The sequence below is a fragment of the Leptonychotes weddellii genome, chromosome 3 (assembly GCF_054177405.1).
Source record: "Leptonychotes weddellii isolate Sample4059 chromosome 3, ASM5417740v2, whole genome shotgun sequence".
Lineage (NCBI taxonomy): Eukaryota > Metazoa > Chordata > Mammalia > Carnivora > Phocidae > Leptonychotes > Leptonychotes weddellii.
The window spans coordinates 24,133,260-24,157,443 of NC_138371.1; the positions used below are offsets into that span (position 1 = coordinate 24,133,260).

Genomic DNA, 24,184 nt, shown 5'->3' on the forward strand with positions numbered 1-24,184 from the left:
AGGATGCAGAGAAAGGGGAACCCTCCTACACTGTTGGTGGGAATGCAAGCTGGTGCAGCCACTCTGGAAAACAGTATGGAGGTTCCTCAAAAAGTTGAAAATAGAGCTACGCTATGACCCAGCAATTGCACTACCGGGTATTTACCCCAAAGATACAAATGTAGTGTTCCGAAGGGCATGTGCACCCCAATGTTTATAGCAGCAATATCCACAATAGCCAAACTATAGAAAGAGCCTAGATGTCCATCAACAGATGAATGGATAAAGAAGATGTGGTATAGGGGCGTCTGGGTGGCTCAGTCGTTAAGCGCCTGCCTTCAGCTCAGGTCATGATCCTAGGGTCCTGGGATCGAGCCCCGCATCGGGTTCCCTGCTCGGCAGGAAGCCTGCTTCTCCCTCTCCCACTCCCCCTGCTTGTGTTCCCTCTCTCACTGTGTCTCTCTCTGTCAAATAAATAAATAAAATCTTAAAAAAAAAAAAAAAAGAAGATGTGGTATATATATACAATGGAATATTATGCAGCCATCAAAAAATGAAATCTTGCCATTCGCAATGACAGAGATGGAACCAGAGGGTATAATTATGCTAAGTGAAATAAGTCAATCAGAGAAAGACAAGTATCATATGATCTCACTGATATGAGGAATTTGAGAAACAAGACAGAGGATCATAGGGGAAGGAAGGGAAAAATGAAACAGGATGAAACCAGAGAGGGAGACAAAGTATAAGAAACTCTTAATCTCAGGAAACAAACTGAGGGTTGCTGGAGTGGTGGGGGTGGAAGAGATGGGGTGGCCGGGTGATAGACATTGGGGAGGGTATGTGCTATGGTGAGTGCTGTGAATTGTGTAAGACTGATGAATCATAGACCTATACCCCTGAAGCAAATAATACATTATATGTTAATAAAAAAAAAAAAGCAAAAAAAAAAGTTGAATGGAGGGAAGTGAGCAGTATCCACGAGACTGATCTACATTGGCCGCAAATCTAGAACACTGCAGTGTGGTGGTAAAGAGACCAAAAAAAAAAAAAAAAAGCTCGTGGTAAAATAAAGAAAGCCCAGGAAAGATTAAAACAAAGTTCAAGACAGCAGTGTCTTGTGTGAGGTAGGGAGTGTATGGTTAGGGAAGGGAATCCAGGAGACTTTACAGAAAGTGGAAATGTCCTATTCTTTATGGTAGTGGTGGATATGTGACAATTTTTTTTCCCTTAAACTCTACATATTTATGAAATACATTACTTTTATGCTACATTTCATAGTTAGGATCTTTTTTTTTTTAAAGATTTTATTTATTTATTTGTCAGTGAAAGAGAGAGAGCACACAAGCAGGGGGAGCTGCAGGCAGAGGGAGAAACAGGCTCCTTGCTGAGCAAGGAGTCCAATGCGGGACTCGATCCCAGGACCCTGGGGTCATGAACTGAGCTGAAGGCAGTTGCCCAACCGACTGAGCCCCTCAGGCATCCCCATAGTAAGACTCTTTTAAAAAGTTCAATTATATAGGTATACCGCTAGCATCACGTGAATAATTTGATGATTTGGTTTTGGTTATTATTGAATTATTTCAACCTTTCTCATGATTCAAAAGAGAACACAATATGACTTTCCTTTGATAGATCCTCTTATGCATATATTCCTATCTTCTTGAAAGAGCTAATCTGCATTGATCACCAAGTGATCTGTGACGGTAAGCCCCTATGTGGATTAAATTTGATGCAGTGAACCTGAAAGTATGACCCTACCAATGGTAACCAATGTTTCATTTTTACCAGGAGATTTTCAGTTTATGTCTGTTCAACTGGTATAATTATGATAGTGTCTCTTTTTTTCTCTCCAAAGTGCCCCAGTTTGGAGAAAAATTATATAATCATTCCTAAAGCTATCAATTATCAATATAATTTACCATGAATTAGGTTTTCTCCACCCACAGACTAGAGAGAATTCTACAGTATCATTGACTTTCTTTCTTGTTTTCATGGAATTGTTCCTAATGCAAACTGACATTATTAGTGTTATTCATGCTAACAAATTAGAAATCATTATATCTGTACACGTTATATATTAAATTGAATAAAAAGGATAGAATATTTCACCTGAGATACATAGAAAACAGACAGAAGTGCCTTTTGCTTGAACTGTTTAATTTTTCTATTTTTGTGCTTGTAGGTTACATAACCTAGAGACAAAATGAGTTTTTTCTAAAACATGTTTTTTCTATAACGCCTTGCAGTTGTGTCTATTAAATTTGTACTAAAGAGAAAGAGTGTGAGGAAGAGCTGTGCTGGACTTAAAATTAAACCAATTATCCCTAAGTTTAGTAGTCACAGCAACAGTGACAAGAGAATTGTTTAAAACAAAACGTGCAGATCTGCAAGACTTTGAACATTGACATTTCTAATACTTCCTTCATTTAACAATACTTTTTAATTCTGAAGAAAATTGCAAACTTGAAAAAGTCACAATTACATTCTATGATTAAGGCAATAAAACAATGAAAGCTGTTGTGAAATAAAATTATGTCATAATGCGAAAATTGTATTTAAGCTGCATTTAAAAATAAATGCAACACCCAACAAAAGAAAACATCAAAGGAGAGAAGGGAGAAAGTGGTGTAATGGAATGTGATGATGAACTGAACACATTTTTCCCTCCTCTCCCAAATCCCATCTGATGAAATGGCAGAATCTATAAGTATGCCTATATCTGTTTCTATATCTGCATCTGGATCACATCTGTGTATCTATCCATCCATGTCATTTATATTTATACCTACCTCTTTCTATATTCCTATATTCACATTTTTATTTGATAGAAATATAAATACTTCTGTATATATTTATATACACAATACATATATGACAAAAACCACAGATGCATTGTAAAACATTTTTAACAGTAAAACATTTTTAACAGAATGACAGGAAGCAGATGAAATCAGATATTAAGTGAAGCCAAATACAGAGGAAACAAAACCTAAAAATACATTTAATAGAAGACATTTGTGAAAGTTAGAGTAATCTGGAGAAACTCTCAACCCAGATGAACAAGTATGAAGAACTGCAATTGTCATACCTGTGTAAAGGACAGTAAACACAGAACGCAACTCTGATTCAAGCACATAGGACATGCAACTCCTCTCAGTATGCTTGTCAGAATTCATCAGTGACTTCAGTTCCTTCACTTTTCCATACTTGAGAAAATGGATTCAAGCGTGCCCTTTGTTGGGGGCTATTCCTGGACTGGTTCGTTTCCCCTCATATAAACAAGGTAATAAATGTGAAGGCGCTTTATAAACCATCACATATAATGAAAATGTTACTACTGTCATCCTCTACCACCACAACTACCACCGTCTTTACCCATCCCTTTTTTTCAACCAACAAGCTCTACCTGGGTTCTCTGTCTGATAATGGAGACTACTGCACTCCTTTATTTTATTTATTCATTTTAGAGACAGAGTGAGTGAGGGCGAGTAGGGGGTAGGGGCAGAGGGAGAGAATCCTCAAGCAGACTCCCCACTGAGCACGAAGCCCAGTGCAGGGCTCGATCCCACAACCCATGAGATCATGACCTGAGCCGAAACCAAGAGTTGGCCGCTTAACCAACTGAGCCACCCAATCTCCCCTACCGCACTCCTTTAAACCTTTACTAATTCTGACTTCTGGAATTCTGGCTTCTGACCTCTGCACACTCCTTGGCCTTGACCTAGAATCAAAGACTCAGGTATGAAAGGAAATCATACAAACCATCCACTTTTTGAGGCCCCTGTACAATGGCCCCCATTGAATCCAGTCTAGTGACAAAGAGCTCATTACTTCTCAATGGAGCTACCTCATCACTGGACATCTACAATGATCAGAAAATGCTTCTTTATTTAGACACTCAAAAGACACTGCTTATTAGCATCAAGCCCCTTTATTTTATTTCTTACCATGAGATTTATAAGATTGAGAAGGTGAAGCAGGGCCATAGTATGTTCCAGAGGAAAAGAAGAAAGGAGAATCTAGTGATTTGGTAACTATTAGGCCATAGCCTTATTTTGGGGAAGTAAAATATATTTTAAGTTTTCAATGGGATTTAATCCAACTTAGTGGTCAGAGTCAAGCTATAGTTAGGAACAGAGTGTACTTACATCTGGAAACCTCTGTAATCTCATCTCCTTGAAAACTGTTATAAGCTGTTATAGCATCATAAGCTGTTGGAAATCAAATAGGTATGAAACCATTTGGTGAGGGGGAATGAAATCTCAACACCCAAGAGACTTGATTATCAAAGTATCCATCAATATTCCTCTTAAAACAATCTCCATTCAGAAATGAGTATTAATTTGTTTTGTTGGGATTATTTTTCAAATCCTCATTTGCTTTCTCTGTGACAAGCCTCTCATTTCTCCCATGTACACACATCTTACATAAATCCTAAGTATTCCATGTAGGGAGCAATTATTTTTATCTGTTTTTTTTTTTAAGATTTTATTTATTTATTTGACAGAGACACAGTGAGAGAGGGAACACAAGCAGGGGAGTGGGAGAGGGAGAAGCAGGCTTCCCGTGGAGCAGGGAGCCCGATGTGGGGCTCAATCCCAGGACCCTGGGACCATGACCTGAGCTGAAGGCAGACGCTTAACGACTGAGCCACCCAGGCGCCCATATTTTTATCTGTTTTTATATCATCAATAAATGTTAATAAAAGTAATCATTCCCTAACTACTTGACTAAGGAGTCTCATTTTCTCAGATAATCATTTTGCCATTAACTGAGATTGAGTTCTTAACATCTTTGGTTTCATGGATGGGTTTTGGGGGAGTCCGTGAACCTTCTGATATATGTTAAATTTTTTCTATAAGTGCACTTCTCTTGGAAAAATTTCCAGAGCTTTCATCCAATTCTAAAAGAGTCTATGTCCCTAAAATGTTAAGAATCACTGGTTTAGAGAGTGAATATGTGGTGTGAATCTTTAAAGTCGAAAATCTATATTTTCCGGTTATGAATTAATCATGTATTCTTGTGTTAAGGAATCTTTTTAATAGATCCAAATGCTTTTGGACATTAAAAATCATTTATAATCTTCTTTATTCTGCAGACCATATTCATCAAAGTGTATTTTCAATGTATAAGGGATACTCACTCTCATTTAAATAAAAAAATATAATATAAATAAATATATATATTTCATCTATATGTATGTATTTTTTTTCTTACAGAGAAAGCATATGCTACTGCTACAAGAATCCTGAATGGAATCTTAAGATTCTGCTCAGAACCCAGTTTTAGCACTGACTGGCATATATAACCTTGAGCAAAATCATCTCGGCTCTTGGGAGTTTTGTTATGTTATATGGAAATGTTTAAATGCTGCTTAATAATGTTCACTGTATGATATATATTTATGTGCAGATTTCAGCTCAGTACCTCTGAAGGAGTATGGGGCCTGCCTAGACTTTTCCAGTATGTAAAGGACAATCTGTTATCTCTGTCATCAGGTGCTTATTTGACTAATAGTTGTCCAAACGTCATCATGCCATTATTCTCCAATGTGTATGGCCAGCTGTGCCTATAACTTTCTATCAATTTTTCAACAGGTTGAGGTAATATGACTTGTTATTAACATTTTCCTTAATCTTGTTAGGCAGTTGCTTGAGAAATTTGATACGCTGCTTTGTCTTAAAATCTTCCAAAATAGCTATGAGGATTTGAGACAAAAGTGGACACGACAGTACCTCTGGAACATTACAGTTTAAACCACCTATAAAGTGCTAATGCACAATTTTACTGTGAATTTAATAACTGTTCAACTAACTTCTGTCATTTTCACTTTCTTACTTATATGTAAATTATCATACATAAAATACAGAATTTATATTTTTGCATGTTTAGTGATTTCATATAATTTTTTAATGAGACAGTCAATATGGTGGAGTACTCAATATAGGGTCTTTGAAGCCAGATGGAGATCTAATCTGGCTCTATCCTTTGCTGGCAGTGTAGCCTGGCCTATTAGTTGGTCTTTCTGAGCTTCAGTTGTTTTTCCTTTGGAAACAATAGGTACACAATAAATGTTAATCATTCATTTATCCATTCATTTAGAATGCTGTGCACCAAGAACTCTGTAAAATAGATCACTGTGCAAATCTAATCTTTATAAGGAAAGGTTCAAACAATTTGAGTTTTGTTGCACCTATTAATAGCTGGCACATGGGAAACTCTCAATAGATATTGGTTGGGTTAATTAATTAATTAATTATATGATGAGTATCTTTTAAGCTACACTGACTCCAAATTCCATCATCTAGCCATTTGGTATAATTAATACATAGATATTGCCCCTCCTCTGTGACTACATCCATTCTAAAATTACTTACTATGCAGGGCGGGGCCAAGGATCGCTCTATTCACCATTACTGCCCTCCCACTATTACCCCGTTATTCTGACTTCCTATCCTCTAATAAAATCCTGCTGCTTCCACCACTAACCAACACCATGTAGTGGTGTCTGGTATTTTACACCTGTCAACACTTTATAATCATTACAAATTTGATAGTTATAATATAGGAATTTATGGACATGTTAATGAGCATTTCTCAAGTGCAAATAGGATGGGGCATACTTTATTGCGTATAAGTATTTTTGATGAACTGGTTGTTCATGTACTTACCCATTATTTAAATATTCAGTTGTTCTTTTCTTATGAATTTGTTACATTTATTTTTTTTATTTTAATCTGCTCCTTTTGGAATAGGTCAATAGTGATTAAAAAGAATCATTGCATAACTCAAAGGAGGGACAGGCCAGTTACCGTTCTCCCACTTAAAAAACAAAGGATTGGCTCCTTGCCTTGTCAAACTCTCCTGCTTTAGACAGGCATTTGTTCTTTGCTTAATTGCCACCAGCCTCAGCTCTCCTGGTGGCTCATGATTCCCCACATTTTATAGTCACCACAGCATAAATCAACACACACTGAACATTTTGGAATTTACAAACATTGACAAAGGCCAATATCCAGGAATGGGAAACTGACTGAAAAATCTTACACAACAAGTCATTATTTTGGGTTATTACAGTGGTATTTCTATTTCAGGCTTAAGAGAAACCACATAACTTGCTGGTCACTGTCCTGAGAGCAAAAGCTGCAAGTGTCACAGAAAAATGTAAATTACATTATCAGATTTGGTTGATTTTCCAAGGTAAAATACGGGTGGTTAATAGTCACTTATTTATGTGCTATAAAATCTGGAAAAGGGATCATTTATAGGCAGGCTTAAAGTTTTTTGTTGTAAAAAAAAAGAGTCTATTTTAGTTTTTATTTTTTAAAAGAGAAAATAAAAGACTTTTATTCTTTATGTTTACCTGGTATTTTGTACCCAGTATTTATACAGTGTAGGAAGAGTTTATTAAACCAGAGGTAAATAAAGGAAACTAAGACACTAAGTTCAAAGCAGTTTACCTGACAGAAACACTTTTTAAACTAGATCTACTTTATATCTTTTAATCCTTTACATGTGTATAATATCATATAGTGCTTTTGCACAATTAACTTCAAGTGATCCTTCCTTTATATCTTTCCTCCAATTGATAATTAAACCAAGACTCAGAGATGTTTAAGTACTAATACATGACAGACGTAAAACTAATAATAACAAAATAATAATAATGGCCTAGTTTATTGAGCAGTTACCTTATTTCAGGCCCTCTGATGAGGGTTTTCCATTTAATTTGTCATTTAATTCTCACACTTAGCCAGAGGATTATTATTACTACTCCTACTTTCATTTTATAGAAGGGTTCAGCTAGTAAATGTCAGAGTCATTTTAACCCCGGTAGTCTGATTCCAGAGCCCTCCCATCCTTTTAATCATGATGCTATACAGTCTACTTCCCAGTGCATATTTATTATTTTTTTCCCTTTTCTTCTTCCACCTCACCACCTTTCTTCCTCCTTTTACCATTAATGCTGACAAAAACAAACATAAAAACATAACCCCACAAAACCCTATAATCATCTCAATAAATGCAGAAAAGGCATTTGGCAAAGTACAACATCCATTCATGATAAAAAAAAATAAATAAAACTCTCAACAAAGTAGATTTAGTGGAAATATTCCTCAACACAATAAAGGCCATATATGAAAAACCCACATCTAACATCACACTCAATGGTGAAAAACTGAGAGTTTTTCCTCTAAGATTAGGAAGAAGACAAAGATGTCCACTGTCATCACTTTTATTTAACACAGTATTGGAAGTCCTAGCCATAGCAATCAGACAAGAAAAAGAAATAGAAGGCATCCAAATTTGTAAGAAAGAAGTAAAGCTTAAACTATTTCCAGATGACATGATACTATATGTAGAAAACCCTGAAGACTCCACCAAAAACCTACTAGATCTGATAAATGAATTCAGTAAAGTCACAGGATACAGAATTAATATACAGAAATCTGTTGCATTGCAGATTGAAAATGCACTAATAATGAAGTAGAAAGAGAAACTAAGAAAAAATCCCATTTATAATTGCACCAAAAATAATAAAATACCTATTAATAAATTTAACCAAGGAGGTGAAAGACCCGTACTCTGAAAACTATAAAGCATGAATTAAAAAAACCCCATAACTCCACAGATAGGGTTAGGATTAGGGATTCATGCTTTCCCCCATTAGCAGTATTAATTGTAATGGGATACAGAGTGGACAAATTTTTCCAACAACTTACAAGATCTAATGCAGCTGCCAGGATGGATGCATCAGGAATTGTCCCTGGCTCACAGCAGTTTAACAGAAACTGAAAGCGCTTCATGCCTTGTCGGATTGCTCCAAGATTCACCACGTTTTTGCTTTTTCCACCATCTTGGTTGGAAGACAGATGGTCATCAAAACTGTGGCAACCTGTAGGTTTTTTCCCATGGTGGAGGAATAAAAGAAACAGTATAAGAGGTCACAGATTAAAAAAGAGCTTCAAAGTTATAACAACATGTTTTCTGTAGTGTTGGCCTGAAAACTTTCTCTCTGACTCCACCTCCTTCCTTTCCATCCTAATGCCTGATTTAGACACACCATGACTTTTGGGAATCTGGTGACACATGGCATATGCAAATGCAGAATTTTACATAAATACTTAAATAGAGGATCTGATCATTTTGCTACCAGGTCTCCTCTTTAATACTGGCAAGAGCTCTTAGTATATTTAAAATGATTCTTCCTGTAATCAACAACTAATTTCTATTTTTATTAAAGATGGAATCATTTTACAATTTCATATCTGTTACATAAATTGATATCAAGGCCAGTAACTTGATATCTCAGTTACAATACAAAGAATCATTGACTATTGGAGTTGTAAAGAAGCTTAGGATTTGGTCATTTAATTCCAGGATTTCCAAACTTGGTTATATATTAGAATTACCTGGGAAGTTCCTGACTTTCATCCAGACTTTCAGAATCAGAATTTTAAAAAGTGGAGTATAAGAATTTGTGCTTTGCAAACCTCCCAGAAAGTAATGATGCAGCCAGCCTTACCCAGCACTGTGGTCAGAGACTTGGGAACCACTGATCCCTCCATATCCTTATTTTTCCATAGTTATGCTGCCTATGAATAAGAATCAGCCTGGAGCTTATTAAACACAGAACGTCAAGTCTCATCACTAGAGATTTTGATTCCATGTCTGGGGACTATGGATGTTTTAACAAACATTCCCTGTGATTTATTGATGCCGAAAGTCTAAGGATCACGCATTAAGAAAAAAATGATACAAAGCATTGTTTTTCATCATTTTTATATCCTAGGTACATTTTCAAAAGCCTAAATATCTCCTGACTTTTCTATAGCTTCTAATATATATTTAAAATTTGTTTCTTATTTGAGGGTATTATGTTGAATGTTGTTTTTAAAACCCTACTCAAAACCCTTCTCATGATTCTGAAATGTACCTCTGACACCTAAGAATATACCCCTAGGATGAGAATCACTGACTTAGAGCTTGCTTTAATTTCTGCTCACACCATTCATTTGTGGTTACCAACTCCTGGTTCTCACTGAGAAGTCACAGATGACTTTCCCATATCTTCTGTTATGAATACCCTGATCGCTTCCACCCATTACCCTACTTTCCTACCTGCTGTCTCAGCACAAAGGCACATGTATATATGTCTGGGATTTGTTTTAAAAACATTTAAAAAGCATAAATGATAGATGAAACAATTATGGAAATTTTGATCATTATTGCAAATGGGTGATGGATATTCGGGATTCGTTAGACCATTCTTTTTACTTTTTGTCTATGTTTGAAAATTTTCGTAAGTACAAAAAATGCCTCATAATATAATTAAAATATAATTGGGGTGCCTGGGTGGGTCAGTCAGTTAAGTGTCTGCCTTTGGCTCAGGTCATGATCCTGGGGTCCTGTGATCAAACCCCAGGTTGGGCTCCCCACTCAGTGGGGAGTCTGCTTCTCCTTCTCCCTCTGCCCACCCCCTGCACCTTCTCTCTCTCTCTTGCTCACTCTCTTTCAAATAAATAAATAAAATCTTAAAAAATATTATTAAAATTTTCCATATTTCATTCCTTATGGGTATATTTCCTTTTCAGATGCAAATGTTCCACATTAAAAATTCCATATTCAACACCTTCAGTATTTTTTTTCCAATTAGTGTGGCATATTTTATATCAACCGCAAAAGGAAGTAGCATACAAAGAATCTGATGGTGGAAAAAATTTAGAAGACAGAATCTCAAATGACACAAATGGTGTATAGCTAAAAGCTACAGATTAGGAAAAAACACTTCCTAGACAGCCTTGTTTCTAGATAGCTGCCTTTCAAAATGTTACTCTGTTTATTTCCTGGGCATTATCAAAACTATCAGAGCCAGTAACTTCCTGTGATTTCTTCTACCTATATGTCACTTTATTAATCAATTATATATAGCCCTTTAAGTTACACATATCAGAGAAAATCTCATTGGTTAAAAGACATTATAACCGTAGCAGTCCCTTAAACTTTGAATTTAAGATAGACCCCAAATATTTTTCTTTTTAGTGAATCCAGATGTTTTATTATTTGTTACAATAATACAATAATTAAGATTTACAATACATTCTTTTTAAAAAAGATTTTATTTATTTGCAAGAGAGAGAGAGAGTGAGCATGAGTGAGGGGGAGGAGGCAGAAGGAGAAGCAGAATCCCCACTGAGCAGGGAGCCTGATGGGGGGCTTGATCCCACGACCCTGAGATCATGACCTGAACCAAAGGCAGAGGCTTAACTGACTGAGCCACCCAGGTGCCCCAATAAACTTATTCTTACTTAAACAATTTATTAAGGACAGTTGCCATCATCTTATTGAAAGATGCATTAAGAATAAGCTTTTCATCATTTTTCTTAATATTTATTTGACAAGATAATGAATTCTAAAGGAAGCCTATTTAATATTCCCAGAAGTTCCATTTTGATCAAAAGAACTTCAGAAACAGTATGGCTAAGGAGTCTAAGTAAAATAATGAAAAGAGAAGTGATCAAAACAATCTTTGTCAAGAAGAACCTATATTCTTTGCTTCACAGAATGATGGATATTTATTATAGGTATGAAGATCAGTAGAATCCTATGATCTCAGACATAAGATTCATGCTTGTAAGTAAAAGCTATTGATAATGGAAAATTTCCATTGTATCTATATAACATTAATGGATAACCATGTATTTGCTCCCATTTTTGAGCACTTAGTATGTGTTAAATATTGTATGAAATATTTTATAATTAGTTTTTTGTAACAGCCTTATAAGATAAATCTTTAAAGATGATTTTAAAAAGTGAATAATGGAGTGCCTGGGTGGCTCAGTCATTAAGCATCTGCCTTTGGCTCAGTTCATGATCCCAGGGTCCTGGGATCAAGCCCCACATCGGGCTCTCTGCTCAGCAGGAAGCCTGCTTCTCTCTCTCCCACTCCCCCGGCTTGTGTTCCTGCTCTCGCTATCTCTCTCTGTCAAATAAATAAATAATTTTTTAAAAAAGTGAATGAGAGGGAACAGAGCAGTAAGAACATAGAGAGATACAGAAAGAGGGAACAGATTAACTAGCCCAGTTTAAGTTCATGCAATAGAAAGTTATGAAGTCAGGATTCAAATCCAGACCTGGTGACCACAGCCTGCCTTCTTACCACTATGCCACACTGCATCCCCAGAATACCCAATTGTTTATGGTGAAGGAGGTTAGAGTTTTGTACATGCTGAAAGTAGAGATTAGGTCAGAAAAACTTACTGTAAGAAATAAATCAACATTGTATATGTTATAAACTGATTGTAAAATTGTTCCCAGTTGGCATTCCATATTGTACTACTAAAAGAAATGTTGAAAAGTAATTTGGTTGTAAAATGCACCTCCTATTCATCTTTTATATAAACTTACTAGGATATAAGGATGCCTCTTGGTTTCCTTGGACATAAGGATTAATTTTTTAGTCTCAATACATTCTATTTGCTATTTTTAAATTAAATTTATTGAGGTATCATTTATAAATTTATATAGAATACAGTTTTTATAATCTGTTAAATTTACAAAGGGATATTTCAAAATATAGTATTTCTTAAGCAGCATTTCCCATGGAATTTATGGCCGAATTGGGCACATAGAAAATATTCAGTAAATTTTATTGATTAAAAAAAACCCACTGGTTTAATAAAATATCTTCCCTCAAAGATAATATTATTTTTAAAATGAAATATTCTTAGTGAATATAAAAACATAAAAGAAAAAGACAGCTGATTACAAATGCAATTACAGTTCTGTTAAATGTTCAGCAGATATATTTTTCATTTGTTGAATAATTTTTTAGATTTTAAAGAAATTCTATTGGTTATTGCATTTGATCTTAACTCAGTGAAGTTTGAGTACTACATTTAGATTGAAGGTAAGAATGCTTGATGTTTGTTTTCCTTAACAACTTTAAAGAGACAGAAATATATAATTAAATTAAAATAATTGAGAAAGAAAAGGACAATACATCTATAATGGATACACAGGAATCATTTATACATATGGATTAGAGAGAGAGAGAGAGAGACAGAGAAAGGGGGAGAGAGAGGGAGAGAGATGGAGAGAGAGAGTGAGAGAGGAAGGGAGAGGGAGAGGGAGAGAGGGAAAGAGGGAGAAAAGGCAAAGCAGTCCCAGAGATAGAGATGTTCACATGGCCAAAGGCAGTAGTTGTAAATTACAATGTACTAAGATAATGGTTTTTTCAGTTTTTTAGAATAGCTGAGGATACCTAGCTACTGCAAGAGATTTCAAAGGAACTATCTCATAAAATACCTTTCAAAATTTTTAATAAACCAGAGAACATGGGAAAAGAATGATGGTGATATGCAAGCTATCTTCTCTTGCCAGTCAAAAGCACATGAAATTCTAGATATCAGTCTTAGATTTTATAGTTTTGTCTTCTGGATACACAGAAAGAGACTGTATTATTTCAGGTTTGCTGACACAAACTGATCCCAGAATCAGACTCTATCAAGGTTCTATATCAAGTCTCTCCTATTTGTGAATGAAATATAAAGAATATGTAAAACAATGGCTGAAATATGCAGGAATGGTGGTAAAAAAAATCTAGAATAAAAAAGGTTTATGAGAATGCTAATGATAACATGTTTGGAACTAGACTGAAGATATTGGCCTACTTGAAGAAGGGGATGTAAGGGAATCAGAAGGAAGGTAAACAACTGAATTATGCTTTCATCCTTTCCACCAATGAGAAAAATTCACAAACATGTAAGTACAGAAAAGCTTCGTTAAGGAGGCATCAAATGTGAGAGCCCCTACCCTAAGTTAATTCTCAGTTCCATGAAATTACACTCCAGTGTACAGAAAACTTACAGAGGTAATCACAGTACTAGTCAAATGACATTCAACTAACACGGCACATACCTGGAGAACACTCTTTATCTTCATACTTCATTCTCAAAACAAAAAACAACAAACAAACAAAAAAGACCACAAAAATCTACTTATAATACTGATGGTTCTGAATGCTAGGTGTATCTTCTCTGAAATATCATGAGGAGTGAAAAGACTCCAAAAGGACTGAAAATGACAAAGGTCCTGGTTGTTAGGAAGATTCTTAAAGCCACAGACTAAGAAGTTTGATGTATGCCCTAGCCAAATTCTGTAAGAGATTAGATAAACAGGAACTTTTTTAAAAACCAGAAGTAATCATAGGAATCACTGTGGTTTCATGAAGAATACACTGTATTGAACTAAGCTGCATATTTGCTTTAGAGTTATAGTGAAATGAGATATTTTTTGGTAAAATCTGATGTTTTTATAATGAAATGAGAAATGTTTGTTAATTGCTATTAAATTAAGTATATTGTTGGCTGAAAAATCATACCCACAAATTGTTAATTAATAAAAGTCAACTAGAAGCGTCATAAGAGTTATATCTTTGTATTTGTCCTGGTCAGTAATAATAGCAACAGTTTGGATGAAAACAGGGAATGTGTATGTCTCTGCAGATGAATCCTTATAGCACAACTGCAAAGAAGAAAAGATTCCAAATTCAACTTGGTTTGTGTTTTGTCTCTTAATTTCTTTCCTGGGCATGTGACTTAACCACCTCCCAAGTTAATGAAACAATAAATTTTATTTATTTTGAGATGAAGAATTAATAATGGCTATACCAAAATATAGCATGATATTCATTCATGTGGAGGTGAGTTAGCAAAAGTTAATCCAAATTCAGTACAAGCCAACTATGGGATGTAAAACTTGATAATGCAACCTTAAATTATGTTCATACACTTGCTATATCCCTGGAGCTTAATAGTTACACTATTTATCACACTGATTAAAGTCAAATATGATGTATTGCATTCCATCTGAAGCTCCACATTTTGTAAAGTATATCATCTAGTTAGAATATATAGTAAAATGGAATCCGGATGGTGATGGGTCTAGAGACTCTTCCATGTAAGGGGAAAAAATAGGAATCAATAATGTTTAACCAGCAGAAGTGAGATCAAAAGAGAGAATATGAAATAGATAAAAGGCAAAACTAGCATTATGTGTGTGTGTGTGTAGCCACAGATATCATAACTGGGCCCACTGAATCAAATTTATGGATGAATATATTTTCAGGATATAAGAAAAGACCTTCTAACAATTAAAACTGTCTAGTTCTGGAACAGGTTGCTTTGTGAAGTAATAGACTCCCCTTTGGTGGAAGTGTTCAGAGGGTGGCTGGCCACCTCTCAGAGATATAATGTGCAGAATTCCTAAGTAGATAGGTAGATGGAAATCTGAAGGTTCTTTAAAGCTCTTAGATTTTAATAAAGGACAGAGAGCTGAAGAAGAGGCTGTCTCTTACTCTTCTTTGTAAACCTAATGTCCACTATGGAATGAGGAACACAGTAGGGCTGTGAACCAAATTGATAAAAATTGAGAAGCTATATATAGTAATACAACACACACATGAGAAAGAAATGAATAGGAAATCAATGAAAATAGAAAATGGATCATTTTATCCAATCAAATTTTTGTTCTATGTGATGAAAATTGGATGTAATTCTTAGGCTGCATGACATTTACCAAGACGCTTGAAGAAATTCTCCTCTTCATCTCTTCCGTTTTCCATTCCACTCCCTGGCCCACCTTCAGAAAGCTTCACTGCACTGGTAAATTTGACCTGAGAAAAAAAGACAATTCTTTGTGTTTATACAAACACTTGCCTTGAAAAATGTTATTTAGAATATGAAGATTACTTTAGTTCTTCTGACTTCCACATCTGGTTAGTCAGTCACTATGGTTCATTCCTATATACCAAAAAAGACATGACTTATAACTAATTTGAAAGAGAATCCAGTCATAGATTGAAAGTAAATAATCAGGCACCATTAAAATAATTCAGTGACTAAATGAGATGTTCTTAGAGTTTAATTCTGAAAAAATCCAAACTCAAATTCATGAACAGCAAGCCATATTCATTCTTCACAAAAAACACTGCAGGTGAGAATGAGACCAAACTGAAAGACAGCCAAATAGAAGATTTCAAATCTTTATGAAAAAAAAGAAAAACCAGTATAAATTAATTCATAAAGTACCCTATAATTAAAGTGAAATAACATCTTTGGTTTTTTTCCTAAGAATTTAAATGTGCTCTTGATCTTGCTCTTAGGCCAAGAGTACTTAAAATTTTCAGCAAGTAAGGAAGCTATGGGCCTCACATACTCTCAATATTTGGCCAATTTTTTAGTAAAAAGGATGTGAAGGAGGAATTATATTTTCTAAATGTCATAAGGTTGATATAGTCTTTTTATAATTTCAAAATAGTACTATTAAAACAGATAGAAGAAAACTGGTTTTAGTGAGATTCAAAGCAGAAAGAATATAAGCAAATGATTTGGATATAAAGAAATATAACTCTTACCACATGCTGGAAATTATAGTGACCAGGACATGGATCATGCATAGGAAAGGCTCTTGTAGGAAATGGATTTCACTGAGAATCATTACCTTTTCCAAATAGTATGCTGCTACAATGCTTAACAGTATTATGAAGAAGCACTTAGTGGGAAAAATCCTCCTGAATTTCTTTATCCTTTTCAATAGGGAGAATAGTTCAGATAGTCACAAAAGTAATAGAAAGAGGATGAAGTGTGTGTCTGTGTGTGTGTGTGTTTTAATATATAAAGAGGATCATTAGAAAATTACTGCATCCTTGGGTAGGAGCTTGAGATGTCAGGAATTTCACATGTATGTTAAAAGCTAAAAATAGTTGGGAAATACCAATTTGGATGCCTTTCATTTCTTTTTCTTGTCTGATTGCTGTGGCTAGGATTTCCAGTACTACGTTAAATAAAAGTAGTGAGAGTGGAAACCCATTTGTAACAACATGGATGGATCTAGAGGGTATAATGCTACATGAAATAAGTCAGTCAGGGAAAGACAAATATCAAATGATTTCACTCGTGGAATTTAAAAAACAAAACAACAACAAAAAGAAACAAAATAACAGACTCTTAACTATAGAGAACTAACTGGTGGTTACTAGAGGGGCAATGGGAGGTGGGATGGGTGAGAAAAGTAATGGGGATTAATAGTACACTTATCATGATGAGCACAGGGTACTGTACTGAATTGTTGAATGACTATATTGTATACCTGAAACCAATATGACACTGTCCGTTAATTATACTGGAATTAAAAATAATAATAAAAATAAAGTTAAAATATTAAAATAGCTGGGAAATAATACCTATATACATCTCTAGATCTGCATTATAATTTTATGTAAATTTTTTGTTACTCTTTTTTTCCTTTCCATAATAGCCTACTACTTGGATATCTTAGTTCTCATTGGTCATTTAAGTTTCTAAACTTTGTTCAATTTGAAGACAGTTTCTTCAACTCTTTCTTATTTGGCTCCTCCAGGTGTTTAGCATTTCTTGGTCCTGAAATTTTTCTATCAGCGACTCCAACGTTCTCTTACATAAGTGATGTCCTGTTTACCTTGGAGCTTTGCCTGATGAAAGACAGGCGGTCCACAGAGCTGATGTCCAGAAGGTCCTCCACGCCATCTGCTAAGCCCGAGAGGGAGGACCGCTTCAGCCAGTTTCCTATTTAATAATTTTTAAAAAGTTAGACCAGTATAGCATTTTCTCCCAAATGAATTAAACAGAAATGTCAGCATGTGCTCAACAAGCAATGAAAGTTATTTGGCTTGATGTAAATTGAAGTGAAAACAAGTGGTTTTCAAAATGTACATGATTTGAATATTCAGTGTTGGATTATAAAATGACAAGACTGAATAAGACCACTACAAAAAGAATTTGGGCCTCTTTGGTGAATAAAACCACAATCCATCCTGTTCTCCTTGACACTTCACACATCTTCCAATAAGTCCTGTTGATTTTACCTCCTGAGTATTTCTCAAATCTGTCCACTTCCCTGTACATGGTCACCACCCAGTCCAAGTTTCCATTACTTATGCCTGGACTACTAGACAGCTTTCTATCTGGTCTCACTTAACCACTTGTGCTCCCTCCAGTATGTTGTCCATGCAGTGATCTTTTAGAAAAAGCTAACCTGCTTGCTCAACATCCCACTTGGGCTCTGTAGGGCTGTAGGATGAAGAGCCAACCTTACCTGCAAGGTTCACAAGCTCAAGTCCCCATTGCTCTGTCATAGTCGTGCACACACTCTTCTCTTCATCTCAGTTCTTCCACTTCCTTCCCTCCTAATACTTTTACAAATTATATTCCTACCATTTAGAGAGCTCTCCTTCTTCCTTCCCCTAAGTACCCTGAAGATCTTAATCTCACTTCCTCCAGGAAGCCTTCTCTGATCTCTGCCTCCTCCTCCCTATTTAGGTCAGACCTCATTGCATGCTTTCATGGCACAACATATATTTCCTTCATAAAATTAACAGTTTGCAACCACACTTAGTTGTAGGATTATCTGCTTTAGTGACTGTTACCCCTAATAAATTTTAAGTTCAGTAAAGTTGGGCACTGTGTAATTTTGATCATCATTTAATCCCTGATGCCTAGCATCATTGTGTTTGCACACAATAAATGCACATAGCAGGAGTTTGAGAAATACCTGCTGAAAAAAGATGAATGAATGAATGAATGAATGAATGAGCAAGATTAAGCCTTGTGACTTGAAGGCTTTCCCCTTCTCTACCCTACCATGCATCACTTTGTTTTGATTATGAGTTGATTTGAGGACATGGCAGGGAATAAGAGAATCCATAAATAAACACAGACATACTTTTACCTATGGGGAGTTTCAGTTTCTTCCGGAGGGAAATTCTGCGGGACCGTGAGCGGGTGCGACGGTCAGAGGTGGTTCCTGAATGGGCAGTGGTGCATTCTGAAGTATCCTGCTCAGACTGGCTGCTGGTGTCACTTGCTGCACTCTGGGATTTGAACATCTTGCGCCAGAAATCCTTCCGCCCCAGGTTGCCCCCTTGCATTTGTTCATCACTGAAAGCAAGCAGAGGGTAGAGTTAAATGTCTGACTCACATGGGAAATTCCTTAAATTTCTTTCAACTTCCTGCCAATGACATTTACGCAATTCATGCAGGATGATCTTGGATGGGCTTGGATTTAGGATGAGTCAGAGGGGGAGTGGAAGGAGTGAGACCAAGGTTGACTCTGAAGTCTTCCTGAAAACAGTCATGTCTCAGCTGTCAAGTAGAGGTAATCAATTTTTTTCCAACTTTAATAAAAAGACCAAATATTATTGCAGGTATTCATCTGCAGGTGTGAGTCATAATAGCAGAAGCACTTATGATGTCTAAATATTTCACTTTTTTTTGAAGGTTCCCAGAGGCTTGTGCAGTACTGTATCTCACTCTCTACCCCCACCCCAGCATAGTATAATTCTAGGCACTAAATAAACTCACAAATGATATTTGAATAAATGAATAAGTGAAATGCAACCATACTCAGGGGGTACATCGTCCCGCAACTGTTTACTAAATTATTTTCATCATGCCTGATTATTTAGCTTTCTCAGGGCAAAAAAGCTTAAGTAAGGTTTAAAAGTAAAAAAAATTAGTCCAGCCCAGTAAGCCAAATGGGAACACACCCAAAGGGGTTTCTGACCAGGACATTCCACAAGAGGAAAAAGACAAGTGGCCATAATATGCAGAGGTTAATCTCACTAGGAATTGGGGGGGAGGGGGAAGGTCAGTTGAAATGAGATCCCTATTTTCACTCATTAAATTGGTAAAGATTAAGAGGGGAAAAAAGAAAGCAATTTGTTACAATCATCCTGCCAGTGATGAGATAGAAAGACTCAACTTTTCTGGAAGGTAATTTAGTAATGTGTTATCCAAAACCAATATCTATAGCCATGACAGAGAAATCCAATTTCCAGACAGTTATCCCAAGGAAATGACTGGAAAATATACTAACATGTATATGATGACTAACATGATAAAAAGATGATCAAATGCTCGCTGAGGTATTATAGGTCAACACTGAAAAACTGGAAGCAATCTAATAAAATTTAATAATCTAAATCTAAAAAAATCTAATAAAAATAAAACATCTCAATAAAATGCTACATCAGCTTTGTCCAATGGTGTGTATTGATAATGAGTTTCAGAGAAATGAGCATATGAAACTGCTTCTAAATTTAATTAGTTTATTTTTATTTAAGGAGGAAGAAGAAGAGAAGGGCCAGAAGGGGAGGGAAGGGCAGGAGAAAGAGAGGATAAAGGAGGAACCAGGATTGTCCACCTACCTTTCTCCAGTGCTAAACAGGGTATTTGGCATGCTCAACTCCTGCGCCCACTCAGATCAGGGAAAAGCTCTATATTTAACATTCCATGACATCCCTCCAAATGGAAATTTTTATGCAGAAGCATATTAAAACATGTATCTTTATTCAAGGAGAAAGAACAGACCCATGCTAAATGCTGGGATATCAGACAGTGTTTACAGAACACTGGAGAAAGAAAATATTTTGCCATCTAGAAAATGAAATCACCTATGGAGATAGATGGTTTTATTTTTAAAATACGGTTTACTTATTAGATCATTCTCATTGATCATATTTGCTTAATAGTTGCTAGTGCTACTGTGGGGGAAAAAAAAGCCCTCTCTCCTTTTTCTGCTCATGCTCTGTATGTATAGACTTTAACTAGTCTTGTGGCTATTCAGCTACAGAACTTTGCCCTTTACATTAATTTTTTTCCCTTAGAGCTTATGTTTGACTTTTTACTATGTCCTTAAAGACTTCCTTAAACCTCACATTTAAGAAAGGAAGTTAAAGGAAACAAAAACTTAATGGCAATTTCACAATTCTATCCTTTCATTGATTGCTTGTTATTCATTCATTCATTTCTGAAATAGATATTAAGTGTTTACTATGGGGGTCAAGTCCTAAGCATTGGGGCTATAATGGTAAGCAAAAACTCACATAGTCCCTAGACTCATAGAGTTGATTTATCTTCTCTTTACTTTTCTCCAGGCACTTAGAGACAGTCTCTAAGATTTTGAAGGGCTATAAAAACTATGCAGGCTTTTGTTCTTTGAAGGTTTTCCTTGCTTGTTGTGAATTACCATGGTCCTATTTGATGACGGTGATTTCCTTGACTATATACTATACATTATGGTATACCATAAAACCTGCAGAATTTCTGGAAAAGTAATTGTTTCATAGTAAACCAGGGTTTGGGGAAGTAAAATGGTGTATCTTGAATGATGTTCCTATTTTAGATACTGATCACACCACTTGTGAGTAAGTAGTTCTCAAAAGAAGAATGAAGACAAATGAGCCTTGCCTAGAACTAGACTGTATGTTTAGTGTCTATAGTAATTCTCTCATTTTCTGGGGGTACTAATTTTAAGACGCTTTTGACTTTGCCATTATAAAAAGTGGAGATAAACTGATTGATTTCAGGGAACACTGGAATGGATCTCAGGAGAAGACCAAGGTGAAATGGAGTAGAGTCTATGTTTTAGCTAAATCAGAGCACAAGAGAAGTTTATCTTACTTATTTTTGGAAAAGCTTCATCGAGCACATTGACAGCCATTAATACATTTAAATAAAAAAAGTTACAAGTGATTTTAAGCAATAAAGTAGATGACACCTCCACCCCACCTGATACACATGCTAGTTTTCATGATTTATCTGCAGGAGTGTGCACAAAAAGCAGAAGTGGGGTAGAAATTGGAAATGGGAAATGTTGTTAAGGAAGCTTCCCATAGGCATGAGGTTGGTTATTTTTGATTTGGGTCTGTAGAGATTAGTGGCTTTGGGAAGAAAAAGTAAAGGGCAGAAGCAAGGCAAAGTTCAAAGATAATGACAAGCAAACAAACAGCAGTTGGGAAAATTGAATTTCTTACAGTGGGAAGTGCTCAGCCCCACTGCACTGGAGAGAAAATCAATGTTACTTACTGCTCTGGAGTCTGTGAGGGGCGACCAGACATGAAGCTGCGACATTCCTCAGGTGCAGAGGACACCTGGCCTTTATCCACAATGCTTCCCACCTCTGACCTATGCAAATGGTGCAGTCCACCAATCAAACAGAGCATGACACCACTCCTCAATACTTCATATACTTCATAAAGCAAAACACTCCGTTACAGTCAATATATATTGCTTGCAAACCCTATGTCGTCATGAGTCTATACTGTATGAAATTTATTTCCTACCATTTGATTCATGACCTAGCTGCCTTATTGTCTAAGAATACCACCATCAGTGCAGAGTCATTAACTACAAGCAGAATTTTAAGTTTAGGAGTTTCTTTTAATCTTGTTAAGTGGCATATTTTATAGAATAGGCATACAATAAATTTATATTTACTAGAAGGAAAAACAATAGGGCACATCTCAGCAATTTGTATTTTGCCATGTTTAAAATATTACTTACTGAACAGGAGGACATGGTATCCATAATTGCTTTTCCTCTCTGGACAAAAATGTAAATTATTTATGGAAAAGACTAATACAGCATTTCACCATATTGTTGAGAGCTATGAAATAAAGGTCAAGTGCATGTAAGCCTGAGATGAACTGCGCTTTGATTTATAGAGAGGCAGGATTTGTTTCATAGTAAACACATGTTTTGCTACATTACCAGTGATACCATTTACACAAGACAGTTCCTCCAGCCCTGCACTAGAGTTACACACCATCCTGTGAACCACATGGACATTACAACAAATTACACTCTACTGACATAAGGCCACACTAATATTTATAGCTCAAGTTTCTAACCTTTTACTGCCTGCAGTCTTAGATTCTGATTCATTCTCCTCCACCTTTTTCCCTGGTGCCAACTTCTCAGCACTGTCCAGCAAAGCACTGAGGGCCACTCTCCTGAAGACATTCCCATGAGCCTCTTTGATAAATTGGACCAGCTGACGGATGTCACAATACAGCCCCTGTTTGGATGCAAGAAGGAAAGTTTGGGGAAAGTTGTGTGATTAAACAGTTTTCACAGGAAGAGAGGGAGAAATTAATTCCTTAGGCTTAGATCAGCATTAGAATCATAAAAGGAAGACATTTTACTACAACGAAATGGATGGTACCCGGTCTGTCCATTGTTCCTATGGCAACATTACCAAGAACCTTGCCTGTCATCCTTAGTATGAAAAAGGATGGTTACCATGCTTCATATTCAGAAAGTTGGCTGTATCATTAGAAAGAAATCAATTTACACTTTAAACCACTGGATTCCCAAGCTTTAATTTTCTCTATTATGACTTCTGAAGAGATGCCTGCAGAAAAAAGGCAATCAGAAGTTTGTTTAGACTAGAGATTTCAGTCCCTCTTTGGCTTCTCCAAATTTTCTGCATCACTGTGATAAAATATGCTAAGTCCTCTAGACACTTCTAACAGAGCCTGATATTCAAGGAGAGTGCATTTTGCTGGACATATTTAACAAATGTGTATGTTGAAGCCCATTTGAACATGAACTTGACCATGAACTAAAGATGATACAGGGCTATTAAAACCAATATATTGATGAATCCACATTTAAAAATATATATAGGACCTTTTTTCCTTAAGATATTAACCTTTTCACTCAGCATTTCCTCCTTTCTCTTCAAGAAGGTAGTTTCTGCATTCTTTGCCTTAGGAAAGGTTCATGGCAAAGCAAGGCACAGAAGCCTAAGAAATACTTACCTTGGTATCTTTGGATTTCAAAACCTAAGACCACTGGAACAATCATGCCCACGACCCTTAAAAAATCAGAAGGAACAGTAACTGAGGAAAACATGGAAAGAATGTTTTTTTCGGTCCTCTGGGCAGAAAGATCTTGTGCCCTCATTGTACTCTTTGGTAGCTCCCCCACAGATGGGACAAGACCCCCCAAAACAAGGGTTCCAATTCACCAGAGTGCCCGCCCTAAGCACCCAGCAGAGAGCAGTACGTGAAATAATATGTATGGACAGATGGTTGAGACCCATGGAGCTTCTCGGGTCCTAGGTCCTACCAAAGACTTGGGATCTTTGCACCACTCTGTGAAGTAAAGAAACCCAGGAATATTGGGGTTCAACTTTCAGCTGTTCTGGTGGAATGTGGAATGCGGGTTCCAAGTCAAAACCAAGATGATTTAAATAAAATTAAGAAATACAGTTATTTCTTCTACACCTGATTTTGCAGACTAAAACGTATAAGTGCTCACACATATTATAATCAACTTGTCAAAGTACTTCTTGCTGTCACCAAATTAAACACATGGAC

General features: G+C 36.0%; 1 protein-coding gene across 12 annotated transcripts in view; it reads right to left on the minus strand.

Moving 5' to 3' along the window:
* The window catches only part of UNC80 (unc-80 subunit of NALCN channel complex), a 223,590-nt gene that overhangs the window by 132,633 nt on the left and 66,773 nt on the right, over nucleotides 1–24,184 (minus strand). For 9 of the 12 annotated variants that reach the window (XM_081813703.1, XM_081813699.1, XM_081813697.1 and 6 more), the window contains exons 17-22: nucleotides 22,712–22,878; nucleotides 21,888–21,986; nucleotides 18,745–18,959; nucleotides 17,482–17,588; nucleotides 15,562–15,658; nucleotides 8,706–8,878 (exon numbers count right to left, since the gene is read on the minus strand). In XM_081813703.1, coding sequence (XP_081669829.1) covers nucleotides 8,706–8,878; nucleotides 15,562–15,658; nucleotides 17,482–17,588; nucleotides 18,745–18,959; nucleotides 21,888–21,986; nucleotides 22,712–22,878 — 858 coding nt within the window. The remainder of the gene's footprint in view (nucleotides 1–8,705; nucleotides 8,879–15,561; nucleotides 15,659–17,481; nucleotides 17,589–18,744; nucleotides 18,960–21,887; nucleotides 21,987–22,711; nucleotides 22,879–24,184) is intronic. The other 3 variants (XM_081813705.1, XM_081813696.1, XM_081813702.1) reach the window with 1 other exon arrangement.